Source organism: Manis javanica, chromosome 10 (genome assembly GCF_040802235.1).
Source record: "Manis javanica isolate MJ-LG chromosome 10, MJ_LKY, whole genome shotgun sequence".
NCBI lineage: Eukaryota > Metazoa > Chordata > Mammalia > Pholidota > Manidae > Manis > Manis javanica.
In genome coordinates, this window is record NC_133165.1 from 109,235,651 (window position 1) to 109,248,762 (window position 13,112).

At 55.3% G+C, this 13,112-nt stretch overlaps 1 protein-coding gene across 6 annotated transcripts in view; it reads left to right on the forward strand.

Moving 5' to 3' along the window:
• The first annotated feature begins 346 nt into the window (after nt 1-346).
• CYTH4 (cytohesin 4) overlaps nt 347-13,112 on the forward strand; it is a 34,375-nt gene continuing 21,609 nt past the window's right edge. For 5 of the 6 annotated variants that reach the window (XM_037007023.2, XM_017653048.3, XM_017653049.3 and 2 more), the window contains exons 1-5: nt 347-485; nt 7,888-7,970; nt 9,154-9,218; nt 10,457-10,523; nt 11,968-12,086. In XM_037007023.2, coding sequence (XP_036862918.1) covers nt 467-485; nt 7,888-7,970; nt 9,154-9,218; nt 10,457-10,523; nt 11,968-12,086 — 353 coding nt within the window. In that variant the 5' untranslated portion in view covers nt 347-466. Of the gene's footprint in view, nt 486-7,887; nt 7,971-9,153; nt 9,219-10,456; nt 10,524-11,920; nt 12,087-13,112 lie in introns of those variants that run through there. The other variant, XM_017653047.3, reaches the window with a different exon arrangement.

Genomic DNA, 13,112 nt, shown 5'->3' on the forward strand with positions numbered 1-13,112 from the left:
GGGGTCCACCGTGGGCTGTCCAAGTTGAGGGACACTCAGCTCATATCTGGGGAGGATGCTGCGTAAGTGCCCATTTTTCCCTGGAGCAGATTCTGTCCTCCAGCGGCCATCTCCACTGTGTGCCCGTGTGTGCATGCGTGTTTCTCTCCGTCTCACTGTCTTTCTCTTTTCCCCCTACTCCTTCCTCTGTCTCTTGTGCCTCTATCCCTGCCTTGCTCACACCCAAAATGCAAAGAAGTCCCTGCTACAAGAAATTCTGCTGGTTTTTAGGAAGTGCTGCTTCGTTAGGAGCCTACCCACCAAACCTTGGTGGGACAGGACTTCCTCCCCACACGGGGATGGGTGGGGCAAGCCGGAAGGAGCATGTTTTAGCTGAAGTGAGTGACACATCCCTGCCCGTCAGCCTGAGCAGCAGCTGGGTCCGCAGGCAACGGGTGGATAGGCCACCCTTCCCCAGGGCTTCAGAATGGACTTGTGCCACCCAGGTAAGCACCTGGAGCCAACCTCTCTGGGCCTTGGTTTTCCTCTTCTATAAAATGGGGATAATAGTGCCAGCCTCACAGGATCCTGCAAGGAATCGGTGTGTAAATAGATTTAACACAGGTGGAAAATGCAGAAGCACGCAACAAATTATGAGCTCAGGCTAGGTGCCAACCTGCGTTCCAAGTGCAGAGTGTACAGTGAACAAAGCAGGATCTGCCTCTACCTTCGGGAGCCTACGCTCTATGGAGGAGACAGACAGTAAATATATTAAGGTGATATGTCAGGCGGTGACAGGCAGGATGATCCATGTGGGTCTCTGGGGAAGGAATATTCCAGGAGGAACAGCCAGTGCAAAGGCCCAGAGGTAAGACACGGAAAGGTTGCTTGTGTAGATGATGGTGTTGGTGACAGTAAGACCTGTCTGGGTGGCACCAGGGCCTGAAGCCCCTGTTTAGCCTTCGAGGGGTGAGGGTGGCCTTTGGGGAGGCTGGAGACACCACCTAGAGCCAGTGGAGGGGACGAGGAGTGAGTAGGAGAGGACCATGGTGGAGACCCTCCCCAGTAAGCAGGATTCTGAGGGAGTCTGCACAGCTGGTCGGGGAAAGAACAGGACTGCACTGTTTCTAGGAGGCAAAGAAGGGCTGGGTCTTTGGGCCCTGCCTCTTGGAATGCCCCCAGCATTGCCTGGAATTCCAGAGGACAAGGGCTGTCGGGAGCTGTCCAGTGCCCAGGTCCGGATAATGTCAACCCTGTTAGCAACAGAACCCTTTCTTCAAGCAAAACCTAACCCGGAGCAGCCTGATCCCCCCCACTGGGCCTGCCCTGCCCCACAGGCACTGGGGTTACCGAGAACCACCCATGCTTTTTGCAGCCTGTTTACAGACGCAGTGAGAGGCCAAGAGGGAGAAGCCATCTTGCAGAGGCAGGTGGGGCTCCTCCTCCTGGGTCCCTGTCCAGAGCTCTCCTTGACCCCCTGCTCCTCCTGGGGGCTTTTAGGGGGCAGGTGGCTCACAGACTGAAGGGACTGTGAGCACCTTTTTGGGGTGGGCAACTAGACCTGCTCGAGGTTCCTCAGATGCTTTGGGACAGTGGAGCAACGCCCCCTGCCACACACACACACACACATGCACACACACACACACACACACACACACACACACACACACACCCTGCCTTTCCACGGGACACACACACACACACACACACACACACCCTGCCTTTCCACGGGACACACACACACACACACACACACACACACACACCCTACCTTTCCACGGGACACACACACACAAACACACACACACACACACTACCTTTCCACGGGACACACACACACACACACACACACACACCCTGCCTTTCCATGGGCTTCACACACTGACGTTCTGTTGAACGGGCTGGTCATCCCTGTAATGAAGAACCTGAGCCTCACAGAGGAGGGCCGGGGAGCACTGATGGCCCACAGTCAGGCGGCCAGGACAGGGAGAAGAACGTGAGAGGGGACAGAGCTAAATGGGGCGCTGTCGGGGGCAGGGCCAGAGGGGAGTCAGCGCTCTGCTTTCCACTGCTCTGGGAGGAAACAGATTGAAGGGAGTCTACTCAGGCAGTCTGTTGGGAGACTTGAGATCTCCATAGATTGGTTCATCTATGAATTAATTAATCGACTGATTAATGAATTCATGCATTTTATAAACAGTCCTTCAGTGCGCGGGATCTGTGACGTGCAGTGCTGGGGACAGCAGTGGCCCAGCGAAGGGCCCAGCCCTGGGGGAGCTAGTGGTCTGGGATGTTGGGGAGGGGGAGAGAGATGCTGCAGGACAGTGACCCAGGGCAGATGTGCACACGGGCACAGACCTGGAGCGTAGGAAGATGCGACTCTGGGGGGGAGGGAATGACACATATCTGAGAAGACTTCCTGCTGGAGGAGGCATAGGGAAGGAGGGAGGGTAGGTCACTCCTCTGTTACCCAGACTGCATCTTATCGCTCCTCCGCAGCTGGGTGAGTTCCCCTCTCTAAGCTTGGATTTATCATCTACATGGGCGTCATCATCCCACCTGACGTGGGGAAGTGGGGAATGACAGGGATTTGGAGTCAGCCCGACCTAGCTCAGGTCCTGGCTCTGCACCAGCCTGCCATGGTCATGATGGACCACTTCCTTCTGTGGGCCTCAGTCTTCCCACCTGTATAATGGACAGGATGGTGACAAAGGTCCCCTAAGGGCTGCCTCCCCTCCTCCAGCCATGGGTTTGTAACACACAGAAATAGGTCAGGCCCCCTTCCCACAGCCTGCTGGGAAGGTGAGAGGTCAAGACAGCAAAGCCCCAACATGACCAAAGAGAGCCCTGGGCTGTTGCAGTGAGGATGGGTGCTGTTAAAAATAGAGGCAGCTGGGCCGGGGGGAGGAAGCCACACCATATGCTTAATGAGCCTGCAGGATCTTGGGGGCTGGGGCGGGAGCAGCTCTGCAGGACACCTTCTCCTGCCCCAGTGCCCCTCCGGGCCCCAGGATAGCACCCTCCTCCTGCCCTGGAAAGAGGAAGCGAGGCCAGCTGTCCTGGGAGCAGGGCTGCAAGCAGAAAGATTTCTAAAAATATGATGGGAAAGAGGAAGGACAAAGGGGAAGTGGAGAGGAGCTGGGGAGCCGGTTGGGGCAGCACCAGGGCACACGCAGCTGGCCCGGGCACAGAGTGCCGAGGGTAGCCACAGCCGCGGCTTGGGTGGGGTGGGTATTCCAAAGGCAGCCTTTGCAAGGGAGGTGAGGAAAGCACATAACCAAGTGAGGGGTGAACAGAGCCTGTGGCGGTGGCTGTCATTACCATTCCACTAGTTTTTGTGTTTTAGTATTATTGTCATTATTATTAAAATTCGTCTCCCACAAGCCTCACCAGTGCCTGAAACATCACCATCACCAGGCTTGGAATCGGAAGTGGCCACTCTCAGGCTGTGCCCTAGTTATGCTCCCTGAGCCTCAGTGTCCCCAGCTCTGAAATCCCCTATTGGGTGAAGGGTCAGGAGGCCACTGTGCACCACATGGTGATGCAGCAGTCCAGGGACCGTCAGCACCGTCCTGTGCGTTCAGGCGCACTTGTCCACTTGCCACCAGTTGGGGTCAAGATCCTGACAGAGGAAGACAGTGGACCGCAAGGGCTCATTAAAGCACCTGTTGCACCACTCAGAGGCTCAGAATAAAGAAAAAACGCAAACAGCCCCCTCACTGTCCCACATCATTCCACTCCCCTGGAAAATAGTTTCCATTCATTCTTGTGCCTCAGTTTTCCCATCTCTACAGTATTGGCTATGTTTTATTTCTTACCTGACTAGGGAAAGGGGCTCAGACTATAGGCATCATCCTGCATCTTGTCTTCATTCGCAAACATGTAGCCATGATCAGCATTCCCGTGCCAGGACACCCAGGATTATCATCTGGTGAGGTTTTGATGATGTGCATGGAGATACCTGGCTTCAGAAGGCCAACATCAGGGTTGTGTCCTCAGAGCCCCGGATGGGCCCAGATGTGAATCCCAGCTCCACTACCTTCCAGCTGTGTCACCTTGAGCAGGCCACTTAACCTCTCTGAGCTTCAGATGCCTCAGCTATAGAGAAATACGTCCTCCAGAGCTGTCACTGGGGTCAAATGACAGTGGACAGAGTCTGGAGCACAGAGCCAGGCATGTAGTAAGCACTCCATCAGCATAGCTTGCTTAGCCAAAGGGTTGGCTTGTTAGTAAGCAAGATCCCAGAGCTGCTCACGCAGATCCCAGGACTGCTACAGGGAAGGGAAGGAGGTGAGGCAGAGGATGGTGCCCAGATGGAGCCCAGGAGGGCACCTGAGAGGAGAGCGAGAGGATGGGGAAGAACTACTAGGCAGAGAGGAGAGGGAAGAACACTCCAGACATAGGGAACAGCATGCACGAAGGCCTGTGGAAGGAAAGAGCACATGGGAACAGATGAAGGGCGTGTGTGAGTCCTCAACCTGGGGCAAGGGAGGGTGCAGAGTGACATGAGGACTGGCACCCAGGATGACAGGATGCCAAGGGAGACCGGAATGGAGGGACAGAGCAGAGGCAGAGCAATATCAGGTGGCCCTGCAGCCATCCAGAGAAGAGCCCATGGTCTGGGAGAGGGTGGGGCTGCAGAAGCCAAAAGCAGATGGCCAAGGCTTGGTGATGGAAAGGACACAGGGGCGAGAGAAGTGCATGCCACAGTGCCTCCTGGGACCCCAGGCAGGGCATCTGGTGGCCCTTCCCAGAGCCCACTAACTCAGGCAGAGTGCCAGTTTGAAGGGAAATTCTAGGAGTTCCATTTTGGTGGCAATGACGAGAGCTGATGGCCAGTGCACAGGGGGATAGAGGGCCTAAAGCCCAGGGCAGGGGTGGGGCTGAGGGTGCACATGTGGTTCCTTGGCCTATGAGCAGAGAGGAAACCACAGGAAGAGAGAGGAGAAGCTGGCCCAGGACTGGGCCATGGGAGTCCCTTCACCCACCCCTGACCATCCACACTGGAGATGATCCATAGAAACACTAAATTCTGTGGCCTCTTTCAGACAGGCAGCCCTTCTGGAATCCCCGTGGCCTCCGCCAGCAGGTGGGCCCAAGGCCAGAAGCAGGCCTTCGGGACACAAGCCCTTGCCAATAGGGAAACAATGGAAGGCAACAAACAAAATAAAAAGGCTGATCTTTTACCCCAGAGTCAACAAGAGGTGATTTGGTTTTTCCACCACGGAACTCAGTCTTCCTCCCGCTTCTGACAGGGGTTCCGGGTCCCAGCCTCTAGTTCTGCCTATGCAGCTATGTCATATGTCTCTGCTCATGTCTTCCTGTAGACGCCCCTCCTGCCTTCCATAGCTGCATGTCTCCAACAGCACACAGAGTCCACCTCTCCTGGGACAGAGGCTTGGGCACTGGCAAACCGGGATTCTGATCCTAGCACTTCTGCTTCCCGGTTGTGTGACCTGGGGCAAGTCACTTTACCTCTCTGAGCCTCCATATCTTAAACTGAAAAAGATCCAGTTAAGGAGTTGTGAGGATTAAATGACATGATTTATATGGAGCTGCTGGCCTGGAGGAGATGTTTTTGAGCTTCAAGGTTAATGAGACTCTTGCTTCATCCTGTGGTATAAGTGCTGCCTCTCCCCAACCCTTCTGGAAAACAGGCTCTCTAGACCTGCAGAGCTCAGAATTTGGGGGACAGAAAAGGAAACTCCGTAGCTGGTCCCTAGGAGGATGGTCATAGGTCACAAGGGAACTACCCATGCAGACATGGCGTGAGCTAAGGGTCCTGGTACAACAGTGGTTGAAGATATGGGGGTCTGGGCCCCTTGCCTCTGGGGCTTACTAGAGCTTCTAGTGCTGCTCACCTCTGTTCCAGGCTGAACCACTTACAAAGGACTATTGTTGGAATCACTTGACTTTAGGACTAAACAGGCCCACCTTGACTGCTTGACCAGGGGAATCGTTACCATATGCAAACGCCACAGGGTTGCAGGACCCTTATGTCTGGAGACCTGGCCTCTTCTTGAGTCAGTAGGGTCTGGGTGGGAAAACTGGCTCGGGTCCAGAGATTAGGCAAAGGGTCTTGGCTTTTTATGCAGTGGCTTCCCTCTGGCAGGGACAGACCCTTGGGTGAGGCAGACCCACGAGGCTGAGGTACATGCCTAGGAAGGGACCCAGCCATGAGCCAGCAGCAGGCCATCCTCAGCACCACCACCAGTGGCGGAGAGAATGGGTGCCCTGGTCCCGAAGGGGAGAGCTGGATGGCACAACATAGCATCCGTCATACATGTGTTGGACCCTTGTTGACTGTATGTCAGAAACTTGCTGGGTGTTTGACTAAATTCAGCTCTTTTTATCCTGACAACCACCCTTGGCTCATGTTTCACAGATAAGGAGACTCTATTAGTTAAGTTTCAGGTTTGACTGTTGTGTAAAACAGACTCAGAATAACAGTGATGGAGACATTCTCAAAACATATGTCTGTCTCATTGAGAAGTCCAGGTGGGTAGCTGATGGAAGTGAATGTGATGGCTCTTCTCCATGCAGCTGCCCAGGACCCAGGCTCCTTGTGGCTTGGCACCCCGCCAGCTCAGCTTCCATCTCAAAGCCTTTGGCGGCTGCTCAGTCAATGGGAGAGGGAAGGAGGGAAAGGGAGCCTTGACATTCTCTCTGCTTTCATTTAGGAGAGGTAATGTCTGTCCTTGCAAAACCTATAAGAAATGTGATCAGACACCTCCTGAAGCAAGGACTTGAGAGTCAGGGAGGATCTGGACAGGCAGACAGGAGGAGGCGCCCCAGGGTGGAGGAACTGCATAGGCAAAGGTGGGGAAGGACGAATGACAGCTAGACAATTCGAAGGCAGTGAGCAGCTGGCAGGCTGGACTGGCAGGCTCTTGTTGAGGATGGTGGCGAAAGGCTGGCTGGAGAGGCCAGGGAAACTGTGGGGACCCTGGGACCAGGAGGAGGACGCTTCCCTCTAAGTAGTAAGTAGTCCATGGAGCTGTGCTGTCCAGGACTGTGCTGTGGGTGGAACAGGAAGCACAGTGAGGGGTAAAAGTGGGCCCCGGGGAATAGGGATCGTCATAGCACCTTGCCCAGAACACCAGCACGTGTGTATCTCCTTTAACTCGTTTACAGGCACTGAGGAAAGAACCCAGGCTTTGTAATCAGACCAATCTAAGTCTGCCCTTGCTCAGCAATTTGTCCCTGTGGGACCCTGGTTAGGCCACCTCACCTCCCTAGCCTCAGTGTCTGGGTCTGTGAAATATCCACCAAAATCCAGTCTCCCCATCTTACATAGTGAGGCTATCAGGATCACCTACTAACGGCTCATTTCCCAACCTCCCTTGCAGCTAGGTGCTGCCATGTGACTACATCTGACCAATGGGATGCCAGGCAAAATGATCCACCACTTCTTGGTTGTGCAACTAAATAAGTGAATAAATGATAGCCATATGACCTGGTGAAGGAGTAAATTAAAGTTCCAGGGAAGGATGAATGTCTTCAGCAAGTATTTTATGGAGTACCTGCTGGGTGTCAGGCTCTTTCTGGGTGCTGAGGATGCAGCTGTGAGCAAAACTGTTGAAGTTCCTGCTCTCACAGAACTGAGAGTGTAATGAATAGAACAGAAATGATGCAAATAAACAAGAGGATTTCATTAGTCTGTAGCCAGAAGGACAGAAGAAACATAAAGCTGGGTAGGCAGTTGGGAGGGACTGTGTTTTAGACAGGGTGGTCAGGGAAGGCTTCTTGGAGGAGGTGACATCTGAGCCAAGGCCCGAGTGAAAAGGGCCAGCAAGCAAGGTTGCTGGAGGGAAGAGGGCCCTGGGGAAGTGAGAGCTATCCGGTGTGGCTGGAGCCGAGTGATGGAGGGGAGGGCGGCGAATCAGTAACCACTGGTTCTCTCTCCAGACCCAGGGGAGCTGAGCAGCAGCGAGGCCGAGGAGCTGCAGCAGATCAAATGGCACCGGAAGCAGCTTCTGGAGGACATCCAGGTGTGTGCACATTCACACACTCACACTCACAAGTACACACGCTCATGTCCACACACATGCTCAGGCTGACACATCATCAAAGCACACACACCCACAGGCAAACACGCATACGCACACACCTCCCCACCCGCTCATGTTGTCCACCGCTGTCTCCCGAGCCCAACAGTTAAAACAGAGTCAGCACGCAGTTAATGCTTGTGAGTGAGCCTCCGTTTCTCTGTGGGGAAGCCACTTGGTGACTCAGCCAAGGTCACATGGTGGGAGCTGGCTGGGCTCAAGATATCAGCTCGGGCCCTAGGCTGCCAGGTCCCCAAACAAGCCCCCGGGGCCGCCCCCTTCCCACAGATCTCAGGGGAGGTGAGAGGGGGCTGCGGCGCCCTTTGGGGTCTCAGATGCCCATGCTGCTCTCCTGCATGGGGGTGCTGGACGAGCTGCTGTCTTTTCCCAGCTGCCCAGCAGCAGAGGCACAGAGAGGTGCTTTCCTTGACTCCCCCACAAGCCTTTCTTGTCTCAGCCCTGCAGAAGGTGCCCAGGAGCAGACAAGACTCCCTGTGTCCTCTTCTGTAAATTCCACGGGACTCACAAAGTTCCTGAGAAGAGGGCCTGCATGGTCTTACACCCTGGTGTAGCCATAGTACTTGGCACATGGTGGGCAGACAGTTAAGGGCAAATGACAGAGTAAACGGATAGACAGAGGAAGCAAGAAAGGAGCTGGGGCCTGATCATCGGGTGGGAATTTGTGCCTTCTGACTGGGATGGCAGCAGGGAGCCACAGAGGAGTTTGAGCAGGGGCAGGACAGTCTCCAAGCTGTGCTTCAGGACAATGGCAGCTGATGGATGTGGGCTTAGCTTGAGGGCAGGAGACTCCACAGCTGCAGAGGGGGGAAAGGAGGAGGCCAAAACTCGAGTGGGCGAAGGGCAGGGACTTGGGGACTGCCTTCCCCAAGACAGGGGCGCATGGAGAACTGGGGAAACAGAGGCATTCGGTTTGGCTTGGGATTTGGAGGGTGTGAGACCTCTGGGGAAGGGAGCTGGGTCCTTCAGTGGCGGCTCAAGAAAGGGAACTTTGGGAGTCACACCGGGAGCAGGAGTGCTTGCGTGGGAGGGCAGAGGTGGTAAAACCCTTTCTGTCCCGGCCTCCTCCCCCTGACTGCCCCTCCCTGTGTTCTCCCCCATCCCGCAGAAGCTGAAGGATGAGATCGCAGATGTGTTTGCCCAAATCGACTGCTTTGAAATTGCAGAGGAGAGGTGAGGGGCCTGGCCCGGGGACCCTGGGAAGCTGCGTGGTGGCTTCCCGAAGATGTCTTACTCCATGAATGAGCATGAATGAGCAAGGCTACACTGGGCCCAGGTCCTGATGAAATTGGGATTAGGGCCCCAGGGGAGGAGGCAGTGATGGTGAGATAGAAACAGGGGGGCCCTGAGGCTCCATCCCGTGTCCCGGTCCAGTCCTTGCTTCCAGACAACCCCATCTTGAAAGAGAACCATCTTCCCACCCCCAACACTCAAAGTCTCCCCCAACCCACTTGACCCACCCCTGACCAATCGCTGGCCTAGGAGCATCCCGGGATGGGCCAGGGAGAAGACAGACTCAGCCCCCAGGAAGGATGAGAAAGCCAAGGGCCTCCTGCAGCCTGGCCTGTGATACGGCCAAGGCTGGTCCTCCTCACCCCGTCATCCACCCACCCTGCCGATGGGAAGGCTCCCACTAGCTCTGTGCCCTAGGTCTGGTCCCCTCCTCTCTTTGGGTCTCAGTTTCCCCACTTGTGCAATAAGAAGGTTGGTGCCTACATAATGCCCTGGGGCCCGGGGGCACTGACTCCAACATTCCATGTCCATGGAAATCACCCCTGCCCCTGGCACCCCTTAGGTCTCCGATGCTCTGGCGTCCACCTTTCCAGGCCCTACCCACAAATGCACAGGCACACAGGCATAACCTTGTGTCTTCAGATTCCCTGTTTCAGCCCCAACAGTAACCATCGAACATCTACAGAGCACCACCTACCACCAGGTCTCTTCAGTGCTTCAACGTCTCAACAATGGGAGGAGGCAGGGGGTGCTGTCACCCCCAACTATACAGATGAGGAAACTGGGTCCCGGAGAGAAGTGACTCACCCTAAGTAGCTTAGCCAGCAAGTGGGGGAGCAGGATTCACCGCAGGATTCTGGCTCCAGAGCCTGTGCTTCCCCCCTCCCAAGTGCAAGTCCTTCTAAATGCTCCCCCTGAGGCAACTCTGGGCTCCCCTAGACCACGGCTCCAGAGCTGGTTAAAATGCCAGTGCTGGGCCCCTTGAGAGAGTCTGGTTCAGTAGCTCTAGGAGGGGCCCAGACCCTCCCTTCTTGTGCTCTCCCAGGAGGTGCTGATGCCTAGGAACCCCACATGGAGGCCCACAGGGAACCCCGGCTCTAGCTGAGGAGAGCATCCTTGACTGGGGGGAGGTGTCCAGGGCCCTGGGGCAGTCCAGGCTGACATCTCCATGTCCACAGCCGGATGGCCCAGAAGGAGAAGGAGCTATGCATTGGGCGCAAGAAATTCAACATGGATCCCGTGAAGGTGGGCAGCTGTCGGGTCCTGGGTCTTGGGGCCGGGGGAGCTGCATGCTGGGTGCCTGCACAATGTCCTCGTGTTCCCTGTAACTGACAATCAGCCGCCTTACAGATAAGGAAACTGAGGTCCAGCAGGGCTCAGCATCTTGACCAATGCCCCTACGGCCTGTCATGGCTGGGGGTTCAGTCATGCCACAGTACCGCAGCCCCAGGCCTGAGCAGGGAGCCAGGGGCCTGGGCTCTGGGCTGGTTTCCTCCTGTGCGAGTAGGGCTTCGGGCAGTGAGGCCTTAGATTCTGGGACTCAGTCTTCAGAAGTGTCTTCCAGCCACCAGACTGGGGAAGCCAGTCCTGGAGCGCTGGCACTCAGAGCCCAGAGCTCAGAGACTACTGTCCCCACTCCTATCCCCCACCCCACCCCCACTGGCCGTGGAGCAGCCCCAGTCCCCACCTCCTACCGCAGGCGGCAGCAGGCCCCTTTTACGCGGAAACAGAGACAGGAGGAAGCCACAGACTGACACGCGGAGGTGGGGAACTACTCTGGCCTAGGAGGCTGCCTCTCTTCCCCAACGCAGGCCCAGTGTCACACACACCCAGTTACCTCCGACAGCGGCAGAAATCTGGCTCCTGCCTCCATGCACACAGAACACACACACTAACTCACACTCCCCCCGATCACCTGGGAGGGGCCACTGAAGGATCCCCATGACCCTCTGCTTGTCACTTAGACCCCCCCACAATCTGCCCCCACCTTCCAGCAACCTCTTCTCCAGGAGGAACGGGGACACAAAGGAACCGTCACAGGAAAGCGGGACCAACCCCTCAAACTCCTACACCTAGCAGTGCAGACTCTGAGTGCCTGGGTAGCGGGGAGAGGTATTTCTGGTATTATCCAATCAGAAGAGCAGGTTTCAGCGGGGTGGGTGGGGTCACTCCCACTTTCATATAGAAGGGCCGGAAAGGCATCACAATGGAAACTGTCTACCTCCAAGAGATGGGACTTGGATAATTTCCTCTTTTCAATGCAGCTGTTCTTTTTCTAATTTTTATACAATGGACACAGATTATTGTGAGAAAAAATGAAACACAGTTTTAAAATGATATGAATTTTAAGGGGACAAAAGGAATGACTGAATCATTGAATCTTAAAATTATAAATTTATAGAATCATTGAAGCATATGAGAGAGCATCAGACTGAAGCCGACTCTGGGGAGCATCTGGCATGAACCTGGTTCATTGCAGGAGCTCATCTTTCTTTGCATGCCTCCAGGAATGGAGAACTCACTACCTCACAAAGGCAGCTTCTATTAAGGAGGGACACGACTTCCCCGAACAGGCTGTGCCAGTGCCAAATGCCAGGTCCCAGGGCTCTGGCCATGGAGGCTCCCTCCCTTCCTCCTCCCAGGCCGGCTGCTGTGCAGGGGCTGCTCATGGGCTCTGTACCACCTCCAGGGCATCCAGTATCTCACTGAGCATAAGCTGCTGAGCGCTGACGTCCAGGACATCGCCCAGTTCCTGTACAAGGGTGAGGGCCTCAACAAGACAGCCATCGGCAGCTACCTGGGGGAGAGGTAAGGGGGGTGGGGTCTCAGGGAGGCAGGGAACGAGGGTGTGCAGGTATGCACAGGGGTGTGTGTGTGTGTGTGTGTGTGTGTCTGCAGATGAGTGAGGAGTGAATTATGTTAGGAAAGTCATAACTGGGCTTGAGGGCGTTAAACAGATCACTCCCTTCCAGATTCTGAACCAAAGCCTGCCTCCCTTTCTTCATTCATTTATTCAACAAATAGATTTTTTTAGTATCTACTGTGTGCCAGGCAGTGTTCTAAGCCCTGGATTTACACCAGTGAAGAAGACAGAAAATTCTTGCCCCCAGGGAGGTATATTCTAATGGGGAAAACAGATCCCAAAATATGTTAGAAAATTGTAAATTCTTTGGAATACAAATAAAGCAGGATATGGAGGTTTCTGCCGTTCCCAAACAAAGAGAACGGCACGTGCAAAGGTCCCAGGGTAAAAGCATACTGAAGGAACAGCAGGCTGGTGAGATCCCGGGTCGGCAGTGTCATACACCTACCCACCACCCTGTGGGGTGGGACGCAGACTCTAAGGGACAAGGGCAGAGCTGGGCCAGAGAGCGAGCGACCCCTCTCCCAGGCTCCCCAGAGGACATGGTCTGCTGAGCAAACAGGAACGCAGGGGGGCTGGAAAGGCAGCACTTCGTGACTGAAGAGCTGGACAGAGGGAAGAGATGGGGGTAGGCATGCTTCTCTCCATTTCACAGATGAGGACACTGGGGCTTGAGGAGGTCAAGGGGTTTGAGTGGGGTCACCCAGGCAGGAACTGACCGAGGAAGGATTTGACTCAGGGCTGCTCCAAAGCCACAGCACCCCTCCCGGGTGAGGACCGTGCTGGTGAGCCGTGGCGGGGAGGATGTGGGTGTGCACGTCAGGGTAGGGGGTGGTCATGTGGGTCAGACAGGTGTGAACAGACCAGATGGTGACTGGATCCAGAAGGAGGACGTCTCTCCCCTGCCCGCCTCCCTCTAGCTCAACCGCCTCCAGGAGGTGGTGCCAGCAAGTCCCCAAGTGTGTTCCATC